General features: G+C 45.9%; 1 protein-coding gene across 1 annotated transcript; it reads left to right on the top strand.

Annotated features, from left to right (window-relative positions):
• Nucleotides 1–10,961: 10,961 nt before the first annotated feature.
• On the top strand, nt 10,962–12,791 carry LOC124684565. The gene is made up of 2 exons (XM_047218847.1): nt 10,962–11,173; nt 11,793–12,791. The coding sequence occupies exons 1-2, from the start codon at nt 10,970–10,972 to the stop codon at nt 12,492–12,494; spliced, it is 906 nt and encodes a 301-aa protein (XP_047074803.1). The 5' UTR covers nt 10,962–10,969; the 3' UTR covers nt 12,495–12,791.
• Nucleotides 12,792–21,121: the final 8,330 nt, after the last annotated feature.

Here is a 21,121-nt window from a genome sequence, read left to right as displayed (position 1 = left end):
AGAGGGAAAAACCTCCAGGTCCACCGCCAGGTCGGTGGCTACCGGCCACCGCACACCTCCTGGTCAGGTATGGGCCAGGCCCATTTGTGTCGTTTTAGCCTGTAGCAGTTCGTTTTCCCTTTTTCTTTTTTCTTTTCTGGTTTCTTTTTCTGTTTTCTTTTTTTTTCTTCTTTCGGTTTTGTTTATATTTTTTCAGATTCGAAAATTTCAATTTTTAAAAATTGTTCAAATTGAAAATTGTTTAAATTCAAAAATGTTCAAAATTGAAAACCGTTCAAATCCGAAAACCGTTTAAATTTGAAAATCATTCAAATTTGAAATTTGTTCAAATTCAAAAATTGTTCTAATATGAAAATCGTTCAGATTCGAAAATTGTTCAAATATAAATTTTGTTCAAATTTAGAAATGTTCAAATTCGGAAATTGTTCATAGTGTAAAATATATTTTTGTTCAAATTTAAAAATATTCAAATCTGAAAAATGTTCAGATTTTTAAAAAGTTATTTCTTTTTAATTTGAATTTTTTAATTTTGACAAATGTTCATATTTTAAAACAATTCTTTAAAAAAAAAAACAAACAACAGAAAACAAAAAGAAACGAAAAGGAAAAATGCATTACCTGATGTTGGGTCGCGGCCCAGCTAGCTACCCGGGACGCGCGAGGGTGTGCGGCATCCTCCCAGCGCCGACCAGGTCGGTGTCGAGGAGCTCCCAGCGAGAGGGAGTTGACGGGTGGGGAACCATGAACCTGACTAGGCCGAACTCATACGAACTGTGATCATGTGTAACTCGGTTTCTCGGCCCAGCCCGCGTCCGTGGTGAGAAAGTATTTGGCCCACCGTGGTGAGAACCGGGAGCAGCTATCCATCGCCCGTTATGTTCAAAAAAAAAGCTATCCATCGCCCGTTAGCAGTGGTTTATAACCATCGCTAAGGGGAAATACTTCAGGACGAACGACGCGCTAAGTTTGGGACGCGCTAGTTCGACGTACCGGTTCGTTTTTTTTTTCCGTTTCTTCATGGTATTTTCGTTCGTGCTGGTTCGAATCGATCTGGTAGTCCCATACGAACGAAACCTTGTCGAGTAGAAACGAATAGATCGGTTTCAGCTTTTTGAAGCAAAATGGTTTGGCTTGTTCATGCACTGTGGCGGATTTGTTCTGGTTCATACTTGCTGCTACAAGTAAAAATACTAGATTGCAGTAGTTCAGATAACTGAAGTTACAGAAACTGTTGCAGTAGTTCAGGAAACTGAAGTACTAGTTCAAGAAGATGTGCTTAACAAGATGAACTGGGGCAAAATTATATTTCATTGTTACGCACACCGAAAAAAACTGTAAAAAACATTGTGAAAATTTGAATGCATAAACTTGTCTTTTCCAGTGTATGCTTCCAGGGCGAAGCATCTAAATCATCCAAGCAGTTACCCACAATATGATAATTTCGAATTCTGTAACCAAAGTAGTTTGGACAATGAGGTACGAATGGACAGACAATGTGAAAAATTAAAGGCATAAACTTGTCTTTTCCAGTGTATGTTTCCAGGGAGAAGCATCTAAATCATCGAAGCAGTTACCCACAATGTGATAATTTTGAAACTCTGTAACCAAAGCAGTTTGGACAATGAGGTACAAATGGTCAGAGCGTGCATATCTGTCAACTTCAAGCATAACAGGAATTTAACCGAAGCAGGGGGCAAATTCATCTGCAACAAGTATGCTTGCTTTGACCAAAGTTGTCAACGAACAAGGTGCAGCGCCTGATAGAAATATAGTAGATGTAAAATGAAATGAATAAAAAGTGTAATGTTGGTAAATAGTGAAGTGCTTGAAATATTGTATGTACTCCCTCCGTCCATAAATAGATGCCAAAGATTTATTCAAATTTGGATGTATCTATACACTAAATTGTGACTAGATACATTTAAATTTAAACAAACTTTTGGCATCTATTTGTGGACAGAGGTAGTACTAAAATTCTGTAAATTATAACTGAACTGCTCGGAAATTATTCTATGTTGTAAAATGCAAATTTTCTGGAAAATATAAAATAAGAATATAACTTACATGAACTGCAAGGAACTGCTTTACAATTTGGATTTGCTGCTCATTGAAAAGACTTGTTACTAACTGACAGGATATTCTTTGACGAATTGGTAACATGTTAGCCTGTAAGAACAGACGGTAAAATTATTACCATAACTTACTTGCTAAAACCAGAATTAGGCACAGAACCGAAGAAATGAAACACTTGTTAGTCCTTACGTTGAAAATTGGAGGCACTATGACACCATTATATGATCTGATGAATTGCATGACAAACACACCTGAATCATATCTGTTATTCAGGGAATATCAAAGTTATGCGTTAGTTCATGTTTGTATTTAAGAAGCAGTAGTACAAAAAAATAGAACATATGCTTGTGCCAGATTTCTAACATGAAATTGTGCTTCGGAACTTTGATATATCTCAACTTAAAATCAAGAATGTTGAAGAACCGACAACCAGGATAGTTTTTCTTGAACAAGTGTTTGAAGTTGAAAACTATTGTAGTCACAACTGTTTGAAATTTTTCATTTGAACTGTCTGGATTGAGCACATTGAATGTATCATCAATGAAATTAGCCACAATCAATAGCCATTGCTTTTCAAATGGACATGGTATATGAACCTGATTAATGAATAGAATTTTACTGTGATCAATGAAATATATAATAAGAAGAAGGATATAAGAGAGAATCAAATTTTGTAAAAACTAGAATTATCACTCCTGCATTTTCCATCCGGATACCGAAGCGGAACACCATGTTTAAAGATTGGTCGGAATGATTCAACAAAGGGTCCATTAAAATTTGATATATTCCATAGAATAAATGTGAGTTGTTAACAATGACTTGACCATAAAAACAGAGAATAAGTAGTAAAATAGTAAAGGTACTAACAGTGATATCTTTGATGACAATATGTGTGAGAATGGCATTTTCTTGTCGTTTCCCTTCTTTTATTTGTTGTAGTTGAGCAACATTGCTTAGCATTCCGAATCAGTCCATCACGTACGGGTGAATCCAACCTCCAGGGCACATTGAAAGAGAGAGGGTTCTGTAGTCAACCCATACTTCGTTCACTTCAAAAATCCTTGGACCGTCCCCAAAAAGAAAGAATAAAAAAATAAAAAATATTTTATGTAGAACAATGAATGCATTAGATGAAGTTCATACTTTAGGATAATAGGTATTTTGTAGACTTACCTTGAATCTGGTTTGATAGAAATAATTGTTTTGTAGAATTCATGTTCGAATGAATTGGCAAAAACAACTTATTCTTGTTTGAATTCTTGGGAATCTTGAAGACCTTGGACACCTTGGAAGGGAACTTGATCCATTGTGTTATCATTCAACTCTGCATAGCCAGACTTTTCTACTTGGTGATGGAATGGAACACCACCAGAATGCAGTTCTTTTGGAACCTAGGGGAAAATGGACAAATATAACTAGGCAAATAGGAATTGCATACTTTAATGGAAAAAAAAGATAACATGGAAATCAGAACTAACCGTATTATGAACTGTGTCCACATCGAAAACATCATCTTTATCAAATAAATCAAACGAGACGAGACATTGCTTCCTAGGAGTTTTGTAACCCAACAGTCGTTCATTCAGCGAAAGTCCTTGCAATTCTTTGTTCTGGATAGTTTTTTGACTAATTGAATTACTGGCACCAGAATGAAAAAATGGTTGCTGTCTTGAAATTTGGAACTCTCCAATTCAATTGTTAACCATTCTTGGATTTCTATGATTTGAATACAGGAACATGTGATTGTGCTTGAAAGCAAGGTCAAGATCTATTTGTTTTTATGAGAAGAAAGAAAAGATTATAAGTGGAAGCAAAAAAATAGGAATGCAAAGTCAATGAAAAGAAGTTTCATAGCATTAAACATAAGAAGATACCTTCAGGTTCTTCACCAAGTGTACAGAAATCCATTTTAGTCAAACAGAATTTCTGGCTCAACAACTCTTTGTTGTCTGAAAACGAATTTGGCCTTCCTAGCTCAATAGAATTTGCAATTTTGAAAATATCAGGGGAAAAGATTAAAAAATTCTATATTTCTGCAACTCACAAAAAATAATGGATTTATAAATGCATTTCTTGAGAATGTTCCTTCGATCACACTATCAAGGAACTCTAGGAAGCTGATAGAATTTTCTAAAGGATCATATGGCAGCTGCATGACTTTGTGGAAGCATGATTTGTTTAATGTGATCATATTTCTCAAGAGATAGAAGGTTGTCAGAATCATTGACAATGCATTTGTTTTACAAATTCCTAGATAGGTAGGTCTTGTACTAAATCACGAATTGATAAAGCATCATCACTCTCATTCAACTTGCCAAGTGAGTATAGATTCTTTAGATAATCACTCACTTCATCCTGAGAAATTGCTGACCTATTTGTTGTGTCTTTATGGAAATCTAGAACATGATTTTTTTTTGTTAAACATGTGGAGGACATCTTTCTTTGAAAAAACCAAGTGTAATTCCTCTTCTGCGACATCTTCCTTTACAGAAGGAATATGAGCTTCAATTGAACTTGTAGGAACAGAGTTGTTAAAGTAAGAAGATGTAATTTTTCAAGTGTAATTCCTCTTCCTATGCTGTTCTGCTAAGCATAGTGGCAGGACATCGTTCACATAATTTTTCATTGTAGGAACAGAGTTGTTAACCATGTTGACGAAGAAATCATGTGTAAGAGCATTTATTTTCCTCTTTATCTGAAGAATTAAAGTAAGAAGATGTAAGAATAGCACTGTTACTAATGATACAACTGTTATATCTGGAAGAAACAAGAAATATGTAAAGAAAAGCACTGTTTTGATGTTAAATGCTAAACTAATAAGAGAAATATAGATAAATTTTAGATTATCTGAATTCCTATAGCAGAATTTTTGTCTTACATGTTATATTTGAGAGCACATAAATCAATTTTGTTTTTGCATACCTGAGAACAACCAATGGCTTGTGTTTGAAAGTTGATGTATTGTTGAATTTCTTGTGGAATTTGAAGCAGGACCGGCTGGGGGAGTCCTTTGAAAATGGTTGACGATATGTGTTTCCTCTGTTAGAAGTAAGGCCAAAGTAAATGTTAGACAAACAATCTTAGTTCATTCGATTAGTGTAATGAAAAACTATTGGGAAAAATAATTTAACAAATAAAAGTCTTACAGCTAGCCTCCCGAAGATCTTTTTTGATCCATGAACAGAGTCAAGAACAATGTATGAATCCACTATAGCAGTTGACCATAGAGGAATTCTACGAATTCTGTTTCCCAGACTATATTCTGATGTTATTAGGAACTCGAAATAAGCTTACTCCAGAAATATAGAAATGCAATTTTAATATATAAAAAAACCGAAATTATTTTACAAGAATAAAATAAAAAATCCATTTTAAGATAGATGGTTACCACAAGAATAAGCTTGCATCCACCTATCTCATCTGAAGTTTCATCATGCTTTCTTCCTTGATATTTTTTGATACACATTATAAGGCAATTCAAAGTGACTGAGCACCAGTCTAGATTATGAATCTTATCGACATCTATGATTGTATGATAGTGTTCTTCACTAGCATAACCAGATCCAAATGGAGCAATGAATGCAGATAGCATTAATAGCATGAAGATTCTTGTGAATGATAGCTCATCTAAATCAGTAAGAAAACGTGAGCAGATATACTCGATCGAAGGACATTCCAGTAACAGTGTCTTGTGGATAATATCAGAATCTTCTTTGTTTGTTGTTAACTGAACTGGTTCAGAACCAAATGGGATGCCAAGTAACTTGAAAACAAAAGCTGGTGTTAAGGTGAAACTGAATCCATTCTTGAAGTTCACAGATGAAGTTTTAGTATCAAAGTGGTTTCCTCTTGTCCTCAGTAAGATTTGAAAGATTTGAAATGACTTCTAGTAGCATCAACACATAATCAGGATTCTTCCTCTGCAGGTGCAGGTGGACGGCAGCCGCTCGGCAGGCGAGGCATCGCCAATAACGTGATGCAGACTGCCGAAGCGACGCAGTGGCGCCAGTCGCTTGCGTGCTTGAGAAGACTCATCAAGCGAGGGTCGCTGCTAGGCAGGCCCGAAGAAACGTCCGTCACACGCGAGCGGATACTTTACGCGTCTGCGTAGCGTCTGCAGAGACGCATCCGATACGTATATTTGGACTAGCTTTGCGTCGCCACGAACAACCTAGTACCACTAAAGCAGAAATCCGACGCATTTTTCGAACGCAAATGGTCGCTAAACGTCCCTGTTTGGGTTGCCCCCTCGAAATGCCCTAATGTTTAGAAAATCTCCAGCCGTCTCCCCGACGAGGCCTCCAGGACGCCTTTTTTGCATCTGGATGGACGAAAACGGCCCAGTCGCGCCCCCGGCTCCTCGATTTCGTTCGGATTAGGCCTTTCATCCGTCCGGAGAGCCCAGACCATCCTTGGCCCCCCGGGGAGCGCTCGGGGACTCCGGACGAAATGAAAGCGCTGGAAACACCGAGGAAACTTCCCGCGCATCGTGTGGCCCCAACTTGTCGGCGAGAGAGACCGATCGTCGTCCTCATCGCATCGTCTTCCACGCGCTGTAAAAGCCTGCCGCCGGTCAGTGTTCGCCGGACGCGTAGCTTCCACGCGGGGAGTTAATGTCGTCGCCTCGGTTTCACGCGCGTCTACCTCTATTTATCGCCGAACTACCGCGTCTGCCCCGCATTCACCTCGCTCCCTGCTCTCACCTTCCCCAAATCTTCCCCAATCTCGAGCGAGCTAGCGGCGATCAAACAATGGCGAACGACGGTGCGGCCAACAATGGCTTTGGCCGCCGCTCTCTCCGCCAATGGGAGGGGCGGCTCCTCCACATGGCGGGCTACCCGGCACCGCCGGACTTCCGCGCGCCGGGAGAATGGCAACTCAGCGCGGGCGGTGTCCCGATCCCCCCGCCGCCGATGGGTCGGGCCGCCCTGGAGGCGGAGATCGACGCGGTGCTCGTCACTCTCGGTGACGAGCAGCGCGTGGAGCCGCGCTTCTTCCCCGACAACTACGAGGCGTGGACCGACTTTTTCTGGCGCAGGTACGAGCGTGAATTCGCCGCTTACGACGGCCCCCTCCTCCTCCCGCTAGGAACAACGCCGCCGGCCGCCGGCGGTGGTGGAGCGCGCCTAACCGCACCCTCGCGAATGTGCTCGCGCACATCGAGGGTGGGAACTACCCCCCTCTGGGGATGCCGCCGCCGGAGGCGGCTACCGTGTCGCGCCGACACGGTAGTTCCTGGACGCCGAGGAGGATGGTGCCGTCCTCCTCCTCGTCTGGGTCGAGGTCAGCGTCCAGGTTCGGCGGATCTGTGCCCCCGGCCTTCATCAAGAAGGAGTCGGCATCCCCGTCGACACCCGTCTTCGTCAAGAAGGAGCCGGCGTCTCCACCACCGACCAGAGGGCGCATGAGCGGCGCCCTCGTCATCCGCGGCCAACCCTCCTCTCCACAGTGCAGGCGGAAGAGGAAGTCATCGAAGAAGGAGGTCGCCGCCGCCGCCAACCAGCTCGCCGAGGAGGAAGCCAAGCGCGTGGAGGAAGCCGCGGTGGCGGAGGCGATCGCCAGGTCGCTCAGCGACCTGGTCCCCGCCGACAACACGCTCCCCATGGACGCCGCGCTCGAATGGTCCAGGCGGGACTGGGAGCAGCAAGAGGCCGAGCAGCAGCGTCGGATGCTGGACATGGCTGCCGCGCGGCAACGCGCCGTCCGCGCCGCTGCACCGTCCGCGGTAACGAACGCCGCGCCCAGGACCGTCGAGCTGATCAAGCTCGAGGAGAGCAGCGACGACGACATCTACCGGCCGACGCCGCCACTAGCCGACTACCCTGGCCAGGGTTCGTGCCGCTGGTACGAGGCGGCGGCGCCCCAGGACACCTCCAGCTCGAGCGACGACGACGACGGCGCGGAGTACACGGCCTTCTACCGCCATTTCGGCATGTAGAGGGCCGCTATTAGTTTAAGTTCTGGCCGAATTCAAATATATGTACGAATTCGGCCTATATATGTACGAACTCGCCTATATAAGTTAAATATCTTAAATTTCTCTTATGTTTGCACGAGTTTCGCCTAGTTCTGTCTGAATTCGCCGTATTTTGTCAAAAGTTTTCATCCATCCTGGACTCGCCGCTGGGAAAATGGGCCTCCCCAGGCCAAACTTTCGTTCAATCCGACGCTAAATAGCGCCAGATTTCGGCCTGGGGAGCCCAACGGCTGGGATGTTTTTAGAGCATCTCCAACAGGCGCACAAAAAGCCGGCGCGCTAACCCTCCGTTTAGGAGCTTCAATAGCGCCCCAAACTTCCTCTCCTCGTTGGCGGCAATCCTCTCCTCCAAAGCGGCTCTCCGAGCTTCAATAGCATCCATAGCCTCTTTCTCCAAGTTTCTTTGCATCTTCCTATCTTCATTTGATTGCAACCGTGCATTTGCAATCCTTTCCATAGCCATTGCAATGTCGTCATCTCCGGCCTTCTTTCCCTTCATATCTTTGGCGGTCTTCCTACCATGTACATTCCTCCACCCATTGTTGACCGAGTGAGGAGTGGAGCTTCTCTTCTTGCCTTCATCACTTGAATCATCATCATCGATGATTGTTGCATCACCGGTAGCATTGGCCGCCATAGTTGCCGCATCCAACTTGCCGCGGGTCTTCCACTTTTCTTCATTTCCTAGAACTTCATAGCAATGATGCAAGGTGAATGGCTTGCCAAGAATCTTGTTGCCTTTCTTGTTCTTCTTTCCCACATCCCTAAACAATCCTTGAGCCATAGAGTTCTACACATATGAGGAAAAGAAAATAGATGAGCTATATGAACTAGAACCCTATTCTTCACATATATGAGCCATATGGTCAACATAGTAGTAGAATGGCTTACCCTATCATTCTCATTTGTGCCACTTGGATTAAGAACATCGACGTTGGCTTGCACGCCCGCCCATTTTTGGCAATCGGTGTTGATGCCGGACCAACGGGACCGAAGTGAGCGCATGGTTCGCTCGTTCCCACTTGTGTTGTGTGTGTTGAAGTACTCCGTCATCCTCATCCAATATGTTTCTCTTGTTTGATCGGTACCGGTTGTTGGATCCATTCCAATTGTCAACCACGTCTTGCAAAGCAACTTATCCTCCGCTATGGTGTAGTTGGCCGACCGACCGGGAAGGCGAGGTTCAATCAACCCTTCTCCTTCCTCATCTACATCCTCATATTCCTCCTCTCCATCGGCGGCTTCATCATGCATAAACGAAGATCCAACATTCATTGTCTCCATGAATGTCTCATCATCGACTCTACATTGCAATGAAATTCATTATTCTCTGGCTATGTATGCATCTAAACTACAATTTGGATGAAAAGTAGTGTTTTTTACCTCTCATGCATTTCATCATGCATCGTATGTGCGCCGCGCGGTTGCCGGACGGAGGCGCCGGCTGGTTCTTCGGAGGAGGAGGAGGCTGCCGGCGGCGGGAGGTGAGCGCCTTCGCTTTCTTCGGCGGCGCGACGGAGGCGACGCCGATGTATGGTCGTTTGGTCGACGGCGTCTTCCTCCTCGGCGTCGCCCGCGCGTTGCCGGCGCCTGCGTGCAGCGCCCCGCGCGGCAGAACGAAGAGCGCACGCGCAGCAGCCGCTGTGTTGCCGGCGTCGGCGCCGCCGCTAGGGTTTGACGCATTGGGCGGCAGCGCTGTGGAAGCGGCGGTGGCGGAGGGTGGGATGGAGTAGGGAGGGGTCGGTGGGTTGCCGCAGGGGCCATCCATCGTCGGGATTGCGCCGGCGGCCGCGTGGAGACGAGGGATTGGGCGCTCGGGCGGCGACGCGGAAGGGGAAGTTTCAGCACGGGGGTTTTCTCGCGCGTGGACGAGCGATGCCGCGCGCTGTAGCCGCCGCACAAAGTACGCCGCTCGCGATAGCGCAAACCGGCCCGCACCCTAAAAAAATTAAAGCGCCGCGCGTTTGCAGCGCCAGGGCCGATTTTCCTTCCGCGAGCTGCAAACAGGCAGTTTTTATGCGGGCGGGCGTTTTAGGGCGCCAGCTGGAGATGCTCTTATGTGAGTTCGGCCCGGTCTACAACACCGAACGGAACCACTGCTCATCTAAAAAAAAACCGTACCACTCCTTTCTTCTTCCTCTCGTTCACCGAATAGATCTAGGGTTTCCTTTCCGCCTCCTCTCGCTCTCTCCATTCGAATTGTCGTGCCGTTGTGATCAAGATGAGTATGGAGTCGGCGGTGATGAAGAGAGAATGCGAAACTGTGGCGGAGAAGGCAGGGAGGAAGAAGGCGGCGGGGGTGGTGCGGACGAGGAAGCCGGATATCTCGTGGATGATGCGTTCGTACGATCGGGTCGACGAGGTGAGGTTGAAGCGCGGGGTGGCGAGGCTGAACAGGGAGAACCCACCCGAGCGGCAGATCGTGCTGGAGGATCTCACGAAGGAGGAGCGGGCGGAGCTGCTGCAGCAAGAGAAGGAGTGGGCGAGGAAGAAGGAGGAGGTGGAGCGAGTCCAGCGGGATGCGGACCGCCTAGCGAAGGAAGCTGAGAGGGCCCAGGCGCCGCCGGCGCCGCTGGAAGATCCCAGCAAAGACAAGTGGCAGTTGAATTATGACTTCGAACGCGAGCACTTGGAAATGAAAATGGCAAGGGAGCCTGGATTCTCGGGCTTCTCCTTCGAAGACAACAGTAAGGGTTATGTATACAATTGATTGATGTTCCTCCATGCTTTTCGAAGTTTTACCGTTGTTCTATACTTCTATCTAGGTAGCAGATACATAAATGTGATATTCCCTCAATGTTTCAACGATTTATCATTTAATCATAGGAGTAGGATTATAACTGGAACACAATTCTGTCGTAGGTTTATCTAGATAATCTTCTAAATAAATTGAATTATTCTGCAGCGCGTATCCCAGCCATGTGTTTCACCAACAATCCTATGCGTGATCACACCAGTACTAGGACCACTTTGCAGATCTTCACCATCAAGGTAGCAGGATTAGAGGGCTTACAGTTGCCCCTTGATGTTTTCGGTATGGTTGCCGTGCGCGACAAACTGGATTACAATCGCAACATTATCTTCAGCCGCACAAGGGACAACTGCCAAACCCTCACTCAACAGGTAATTTGCGTGCTCCTTTGTCGTTCAGTTTTATGCAATCTTCTCTGTTGTACATACCATATCTGTAGAGAGATTTTTGTTATCGGTATGCACATAGAAGCAAATTCTAACTGTTTTAATTAAGTCAGTTGCCTTTGTTAATGAGCTTTTAGAGGATATCATGTTATGCCTGGCAAGTGAGAACCCAACTCTATTGCTTTTTGAAAAATACCATGCATCAGAACTGTAAAATTTTCACATGTATTGTTTATTCTAGAGCACTATAGCTAACTGTATTTATTTAAAACCAAACAATTTTAGGATATTATGTTACGGAGTATATAAGTTGATCATATGATGGACCATGGACACACATGGAAAATAATCATCTTGCCGTAATAAATAAAAGGCATATGAATAAGTTTATATCTTAAATGTGATTGTGAACTATAAATTTGAAGGAATACTAAGTTCTGTATCCTAAAATGTTATGGCATATAAGCAACTAACGTTGATACCACGTCACATATAAGAATATATGACAACCAAACTCATTTTCTATTTGTTTGTGGAAAAGACTGAATTTGAGTGTAATCTATGCCGTTTCGGTTGTCAACTTAATTAGTTGTGTTGTATGCAGGATCCATGTTTAGTACTGACAGGTCCTAGCCGTGCTGTCTTCTATAGAGACAAGGTGTACCTTGAGGTTGTGCTCAAAGTGAAGGGAACCACAGAATCTGAGGACGCCGATCTAAGCCTTCTATTCAAGCGCTTCAAATGCTGCGAGAAGATGAATTTGTGTGTGGATGTTGGAGAGCGCAGACGCCGTTCCTGCGTGAGAAGCATGCTCTACACCAGCAAACTTAGCACACTGGAGTTCACATGTGGCCTAGTCGGGTCCTCTGTTGAGGCCACCATCGCCATGCAGATTGTCAAGGGGTCATGGCCAGAAGGGCTCCGATGCAAGCTTACTGCCTGTATCAGCAGTTTGCATCACATGGATATCATGCTGCTTGACTCCGGAGAAGAGAAGGTGCCTGTTTCTGCCGCGGATGGAACAGTTGAGCTGTCGCGGCGTGTTGTGTCTGTTGAGAGTTATGGTCAGCTGATAGTCCATGGCATGATGCTTCGAGGTGGTGGCGACCATGGCCAGATTCTGGCACAGGCGAAGGCCTCCTTTGCACCTTTGGATGCAGAGAGAAGTGAGAATAGTCTTGATCTTGGCATGTGCAAGTTGAAAGTCACCGTTGCCTGGTCGCGTATCCTGATGTTCCATCCTGAGGGTGGATTACCTCAAACCAGGGGATCAGGGGTAGCTGTTTCTACAGGGAGCTCGTCTTAAATTACCTGACCATAAGATGTTATTTATGTGATGGAACCCTTAACCAATGGATCATCGGGGGAGGTTGTTGCTATCTGGAGCTTATCTTAAGTTGCCTGGCATTATACTCTTTTTTAATATCTTGTACCCTTTGATGTATGTCAAATGTTTTTATGGAGGAAACCTAGTGTTTTATGTACTGTTGTGTTAAGGAGGGAGTTAAGTGTTTAATCACTTGCCCTGCTTGTTGTGGTTAAATTCGTGTGAAGTGGTGTTCGGTTACAACTAAATGGTGACATATGGATATATGTTGAGTACTAAGTATCTTTGTACCAAGTAACTTTAATGTGCTCATGAAGTCTTGCCTTGTGCTATGTAGACTTTTATTCATCTAAATTTTATGAGAAATCTATCTGACTAGTTATGGTGATTGAGTGTTCTACAAGAGTGTTTCAGTTTTCTAGACAGCAATCGGGCAACATCTTCCCAGTTATGGATACTTGCAAATCCTGGCAAGAGAAAATGCGGCACACAGCGCACGCTGGAGTTGAGATCAAGTGAGAGGCTGGTGTTAGTGTTTGAATCAGTTTAGAGTAGGCTGAAAGTCATAGAGGACACTTGGTAAGTTGGATCATCTCAAGCATGACCTGTTCTGACTATCGAGAGAATAAACAAACCTGACGGAGACTATGTTTCGCTGTGGAATGTCTTCGCTGGTTGGAAGAAGAGGCCGGGAGAGAATGCTATTCAGGCATACAATTTTCTAATCTGGACCTAGTAAGCATGGATTCACATGGTTGCATCGGTTATACAAAACAATGTCTCTACTAACTGTAAATTCAGATTTTACCATCTAAACAAGGCGGCAAGCCATACGATCAGAAATACTCCCATTCATACATAGAAACAAGAAAACCGCACAGAGAACATTACCAGACAGGTTATTTTCTAATTTAGAACTAGCTAGTGGCAAGCATGGAGTACATGTATCCATTACGAAGTCGACTATGATACAGTTCTTTGCCCAATTGAGAGACAGAGCCAACTGGATAAGAGAAATCAGTCGAGGGCGATCAAAACTGCTGGCAAGTCGCTCTTCTTCTGACTGCAAAAATGGAAGAGCTCTCTGTGTCATCTATCCCTTCCCCTCTCAAGTCTCAACCCTCCGCTCCCTCCTCTGCCATGTCCTCCTCCGCACCCTCCTGCACCATGTCCTCCTCCGCACCCTGCTCTGCCATGTCCTCCTCCGCGCCCTCCTGCACCAGATTCTCCTCCGCGCCCTCCTGCACCAGATTCTCCTCTGCACCCTCCTCCATCACATCCTCCTCCAAGTTTCCCATTATGGCATCGTACTGATCTAGCTCAGGAAAATGATCACGGAAATCAGCAGGATATGCAACATTGATGTAAGGCTTGAACAGCTCGTCATTGAGCAGGATGAGCTTAAGTTGTCCTTCCGGCCCGATCACTTTATCAATGTGGGTGATCTTACAGTCTTTGACAAGCGCCATCAGTTCTGGGTCCACGCGCGGGTGTTCATTCTTTCTCACTCTGTTCCTGTTGTCCAGCCCACAGTCTGATAGCTTCTGCCATGACCTCATGAACGTCCAGAGTAGATCTGCAATCCTAGGGTCTGTCCTGTATTCAGATAACCTTTCAAGCATATCCGCATTTACTCCCTCCAGTCGTGTCACCTCGCAGAAGAGTATGACAGCACAGAAGAGCACTTTCTCGATATCCGCCACACTAGAATTTGGGTTAGCCAATACATGGAACATGTTTTGTAGAGCAGCAAACTCCCCCCCTTGAATAGTGATGCTCTCCTTGTGGGTTACAGTTATACCTGCCATTTCCTTGTAATTATCCGGCTGAATGAAGTGCGGCATATCTTCTTCTTGGTTCTTGAAATGATGCCAGGGGCTCCACCCTTTCCCAGGAACAAATCGACGGTAAGCAAGCAGGTACATGTCGTTATCACAGATCAGTAACTCTACGAGGAACCCGTGCTTAGTGGCACTGACAAGCCTTATTCGGTGGTAGCTTCGGTGCGCCGTCACCGGGTGGGGTGGTGGTGTCATTGGGGTGCCCTTGTAGACAGCAGGAGAGATGAGGAATTCCCTCAATTTCTTTCGCCGCAGAACCTTGCGCAGCCCATCCACTCCTTCATCAACATCCAGCTCTATTACAGGGACATCCTGCACATAAGTTAATACATTTGTCAAACAAGAGTTGTTTGAAAAATAGCAAAACTAAAATGCAAGAACAAGGAGTTGTGATTATAAGTAAGATATACAAATTTCTATAGTTAAACACTTTCTAGTTCAAGAGTTGTAAAATAGCACAACCTCTGAGAATTCTAAAAGGTAAATGCAACTTAAAAATTATTCCGACAGTGAGTTAAATTTATTTCGAATAAAAAAACCTATATGCTACATAAAATACATTGCATCATTTTTATCTTACTTAGGAAACGTGAATAAACTACAGTGACATTGAAATGTAAACCCGCATTAAGAGTAGTGCATCCTTCTATCTACAGAGAAAGGATATACGATGATAAAAATGGAACTAACATCGGTGATTCACAAACTTACTTCACGGAAACATAGTTTGACATTTTGGGGAACTGCCTGAGGGTGCTTGCTGTCTTAAAATAAGATGGGCTATGCACAGTTGATAATTCTAATATGACGCAAGCCTACTACGTATGTGTGTACCCAGTAAGCTCTGTAAAATACTCGTCTCATGTACATCACTGAGATGAATACTACTTGCTCCAGCTCAAATACACATGAAAAGCAAATGCACTAATCTTTCATAAGAAGGTATTAAAACAAACTGATCGATCATCATCGCATAGGGGCAGAACACAACATTGCGTGCTGCTATGATGTCTTGCACCGACCAAAGTTATCAACAATTACGCGAAAACCTCACTTTATCCTTAACCTACTCAGCACAAATTGAACAAATTAATATTGCAAACATACATGCAGCATAATAATGATTTCTGAAGAAAGCCTCTGAAGTGGGAAACAGGAAACTAGAATGTGTGGTAGATCCTAAAACAGCAGCTAACACGCTATAGATGGCCAGCGGCGCATGATTCAAACACACTACAACCAGAACTAGAGCAGCATTCCAGACATTTCCGGCAGGAATGGAACGCATTTTGGGATACCTCTCGTCTCTTTTGCCCATACACCATCACCACACACCCAGAATGAAAGTAAGAGCAAGAGAAATTCCCAATTTCAGAACACACTACGGCCAGAACTAGAACAACATTCCACACATTCCACCTTTTGTTCGCATTCAAATGTAAACCAGCATTAAGAGGAGTGCATCCTTTTATCTATAGAGAAAGGATATATGACAAAAAGGGGACTAACATCAGTGATTCACAAACTTATTTCACAGAACCATAGTTTTGGCCTTTTGGGGAACGCTTACTGCCTAAAAATAAGATGGCCTATGTATGGACAGTGCATAATTCTAATGCGATGCAAGTCCCCTATGTATGTTTACCCAGTAAGCTCTATAAAATACATGTGTCATGTACATCACTGAGAAGAATACTACTTGCTCCAGCTCAAGTACACAACAAAAAGCAAATGCAACAATCTCTCATAAAAAGATATGAAAGCAAACTGATCGATCATCGCAAAGGGGCAGAACACAAATGAATACTACTTGCTCCAGCTCAAGTGCACATCAACAAGCAAATGCAACAATCTCTCATAAAAAGATATGAAAGCAAACGATCGATCATCGCATAGGGGCAGAACACAACATTGCGTGCTGCTATGATGTCTTGTACCGACCAAAGTTATCAACAATTACGCGAAAACCTCACTTTATCCTTAACCTACTCGGCACAAATTGAACAAAATTAAAATTGCGGACATACAGCATAATAATGATTTCTGAACAAAGCCTCTGAAGTGGGAAACAGGAAACCAGGGTGTGGTAGATCCTAAAACAGCAGCTAACACGCTATAAATGGCCAGCGTTACATGATTGAAACACACTAGGACCAGAACTAGAGCAGCATTCCAGACATTTCGGCAGGAATGGAAGGCATTTTGAGCTACCTTTTGTCTCTTTTGCCCATACACCATTAGTACACACACAGAATGAAAGTGAGGGCAAAACAAATTCACAATTTCAGAACACACTACGGCCAGAACTAGAACAGCATTCCACACATTTCGGCAGGAATGGAAGGCACTTTGGGCTAGCTCTTGTGTGTTTTGCCCATGCACCATCAGACCCACCCAGAATCGAAGCAATAGGAAAACAGAAAAATCCCAATTTCAGGACACTTTTAACTGAACGCCCACAAATCTGAACTTGTGCCTCACAGTAAACTGTCACATTCCACAAATCTGGTACTAATACCACTTGGATGCAACCACCGTAGTGTTTAGTCCACGCAAAACTAACGATTTCCATCTGGTTAGCTAGTACCTGGTAAGAGAATCTTGCACAAGATTTAAAAGGTTATGCAAGCAGGGTGATTTTTTTGCATGGACGTGATAAGATGCTATCGACGGGTACGCCTAGGCTGAGATGGAATCACACATAGGCGAACACTGCCAACTTATCCCTGATAATAGGAGTACTAGACTGGGTGGAGTCGGTGGGCGCGCGCGCGCGGGGTGCCAAAGCAAGAGAAGATAAATCCAATCCAGAAGAACAGGAATTAAGGAGGATGGACAGTACCTCCAGTGTGTTCTGCACGGGGGCATAGGGCAGCATCTCGGGCCGTCGCCGTCGGGGAGCTCGAGCGCTCAGCGCGCTACTGCGATCAATCAACAAAATATTCTTCCGCCACCGCGCGGCACCGGCCTACGCCGGCCCGGTGCGGCGCGCGGCCAGACCCAAAACCCACGCGCTGCAAACAGAGGAAAAAAAATTAGCCAACACGTACCATGAGACTAGCTAGTACTAGGTGCATTAGCCCCCGCCGCGGAGAAGTGTGGTCATCTGGGGCTCACCTCGCCGGCGCCGGCGCCGGCGCCGTCGCAATCCCTAGATTGGATTTGGGGAGTGGTTGGGGTTTTGGAGAAGGAGGCGCAGTGGCGAGGAGGACGGGACGCAGTGAAAAAGGAGGAGCTTGGAGCGGGCTGGCTGGCTGGCTGGCTTTGTCCACTCGGTTTACCCACCGGGTAAACCCGCGTGCCACTGACGCTGGGCCATGGCCCGCATGTCACTGGGACATGCACGTCGAGACAGTACTTCCCTCGCCTCCAGTGACTGCCATGGAAAAGATGGAATCGTACTATCCTGACACGCCCCAAAGAAACCGGGGAGACAGAGAGAGAGAGAGGCGTTGCGTGCTGCGCCGTGTCTACTGCCTACGCCGTTCCACCTAGCTAGACGTGCCGGCGCCGGCCGAGTGGGCGCGCGCGCCGCCGACCAGATGCCGCCGAGATGCGCGTCTACCACCACCTCGCGCTTCTCCCGCCGTACGTAGCCTGGCCACGTTCCACAGGCGCCGGGCGTCGAACAGGGAGAGCAGGGTGCCGCTCGGCGCTGGGTCGCGGACGGCCAAAATCAGGAGCGGTGCGCGCACGCGCGCGGCGAGCGCCAATGTGAGTTCAGCGGCACGCCGCCGGCGCGCGCGACGTGCGCGATTTCCTCTAGCCAACCGCTCAACCAGCCGGAACTCCGATCCAAGTCGGAGTTCGCCATCACCGGGGCGGAAGGACGGACCAGAGCGCGCACTGCGCGCGTACGCAGGTGACGCGTGCTGCTCGCTCTTACAGCAAGTACACGCCTCGGAGCTCCATTCCATCAGCAGAGCATCTGGGCTGGCACGGTGGCGACTGGGTCGACCACCTCCGTCCTGAGCGCCAAGGTCTGAAGGCGATCGAGCCACCAGCAGCGCCGCGCCCGCGCGCGTGTTCATCGACCGGGTGCCTCTTGCGCGCGCCCAAGTCGCCGCGATCTAGTCCAACGCCGGCCGGCGGTGAGCGGAGCAAGCGCGAGGATGCCGGCCGCCGCGTTCGTGCTTCCTTGGTTCAACGCGCAAATCGGGCACACAATTAAAGCCACTACTAAAATCTTTGGGATTAGTCCTGTTTGAGCAGATTTGGTCGTTTACCATCTTGATTTTCACTTGAGTTTTAGAGGAGCATCAAGATGCAAAATCAATGGGATCTTTTCGCTTGAGTTTTAGAGGAGCACGAAGATGAAAAATAATGTGATCTTTTCACGTGAATTCACGCCAAGATGCAAAATGTGTAGCCGAGACAATGAGTTGCAAGATCATTTCACGTGATTTATATAAAATTTTGTTTGTTTCGTGTGTGCTTTATTTCCTCGCGGGTTATAGGATTATGTACTCTAGTAATTTATCATAAATTTGGATTATTTATAGTCCTATTTGAAAAAAAAGAGTGATTTACACGACATGTGGTACATGTACCTCAGAAGGCTAAACTAGTGAGAACTAACTTGTGTTTGAATGGTTAGGAGAGCAGTGTCATCTCTTTTTCAGTGGAAGACGATGTTCCTGTCGATAGCGAGATGCATGCAGTGACTTCGGCAATCTCAAGACCTGCCGGATCAGTCTATTGAACCTAATCTCTTGAAGGTGCTTGATAGGGGTAGGGTGTGCGTTCGGGGTGGGTGTATGTACGTATTTCTAAGCGCGAGTGCCTATGTGTATTGCGAGAAAAGAACCTAGTTTTATAAAAATGATTTATATTTTAAAATGTATGTAATAAAATTAAATATATACCACTACTAGAAAAAAGGCCCAGCGATAAGATCACTACCAGTGGTGCACCATGATTTTTTTAAAAAGGAAATTCAAAAAAAATAATCCTTCAAGATGTTATGGTGTTATATCTAGTTGCATGGGAAATTAACAAACATGAATTTTGAATTTTTCTGCAAAATAGCTCCATGTATCGGTAAAATGGCTTTTCTGGTTGTATACGACCTCCGATAAAAACGTTTTTTTATATGAAAATATATCTACGCAAAAATTTACATCCGATTTCACGCCTACGACCGTTTAGAGATTTTTTAGATTCCCCAAAATCAAAAAGAAAACATGAGATTTTTCATCTTTTAGTTTTCAGGCAAAAAATTTAAAAAAAAGAATAGCAGTGGCGCACCAAGCCTTGTGGTGCGGCACTGCTAACCTTCCCGCCTCCGAAATTCGAATTGGCCGGCCACCACCTACCCCCACAAATCCACCTCCCTCCTACCTCCTCCCTCCTCTACAAATTTCTCTCCTCCTCCTCCTCCTCCTCCTCCTCTCGTTCATCATCTTCTCCTCCATCCTCTCCTCCTCCCCCTCTCATCCTTCCTCTCCTCCACTTCGATGTCCCTTCCTCCTCTCCGGCCTCCTCTCCTCCAAGCACTTGGCGGCCCGCCCGCCCTCCTCTCCTCCACTCAATCCTCTCCGCTCCTCCATCCTCTCCTCTCTTCTCCTCCATTCTCCATCCTCTTCTCTCCTCACCATCCTCTTTCCTCACCATCATCTCCTCCCTCTCTTCTCCATCCTCCAACCTCTCCCATGGCCCATCTAATTGGAAAAACAAAACGAGCAAAAATTGGTGCTAGATGAACGGGACAATTAATTTGAAAAACAAAAACAAGAAAAAAACGAGCAAAAAATTCGTGAAAATATGGTGCTAGATCCAGATCTGGATGCTGGATCCAGATTTCAAAATTTTACTAGTGGCGCACCCTAAAGAGCTAGTAGTGGCGCACCTGGAGGGTATACCAGTGGCACATCACATGGTGCGCGACTACTAACACTTAGTAGTGGTGTGTTAGTAGTTGCGCACCACATGTGCCACTGGTAGGCAAAAGTGGTGCGCCACTTGCAGGGTTTTTCTAGTAATGCACAATGCAAGCTGTTAGACAATGTAATACACATGTATACGAGCATCCCCACCGGGAGCCCCCAAAGGCCCCCCAAACGGCCCTTGGGGGTTGAGGCCCGAAATCACTCCCCACGGGAGGCCCCCAAAGCTGTGTCGGTGCGTATAGAGGCCCGACATACCGACCGGCACCGCTTGTGTCGGCCCCGTGGTTCAGAGGCTGAAGAAGGGGCACTTCAACGCGGTGGAACAACGCAATCCACATCCCAACCATTCCGTTCTCCCCCAACCCTATCGCATGTGCTCCACTCCCACCGCCGCCACTCACTGAATTGACGTGACATTTGCTCGGCGGCTTGTGCCACATCTCCAGCTCACGTCGCCAGTCGCGTCGCTATCGTTTTGAGCCTCTTGTGTGGCCCGCCGAAGCAACATCTCTGCCGCCAAACCAAAGCCACCGACGCCGCCTGAAGAAATGCCTAGCTAGAACGATGGCGATACGTCCAACGAGTCGTGGCTCAGCGATGTGAGTTCTCCTTTCCATCAACCCCTCCCCTAGAGTGGCGATGCAATTTAGGCTATGACTTAGGGTTAGGGTTACGCCGATTCAGGATTTTAGGAATTGTGTTCATAGCCTAATTATCGACAATCTGTAGTGCCCCGACATGGATTTGCGCGAGAGACCATCGCCCACCCGGCATGGACCCCCCCCCCCACCCACCCACCCATTGTCGTATGCACGACCTTGTGCCCGAGAAGGTTGTTGCTTTCGTAGGGGCGAGCACAGTATTGCTACGTTTGTTC

Source organism: Lolium rigidum, chromosome 1 (genome assembly GCF_022539505.1).
Source record: "Lolium rigidum isolate FL_2022 chromosome 1, APGP_CSIRO_Lrig_0.1, whole genome shotgun sequence".
NCBI lineage: Eukaryota > Viridiplantae > Streptophyta > Magnoliopsida > Poales > Poaceae > Lolium > Lolium rigidum.
This window is presented reverse-complemented; position numbering and strand designations above follow the sequence as displayed.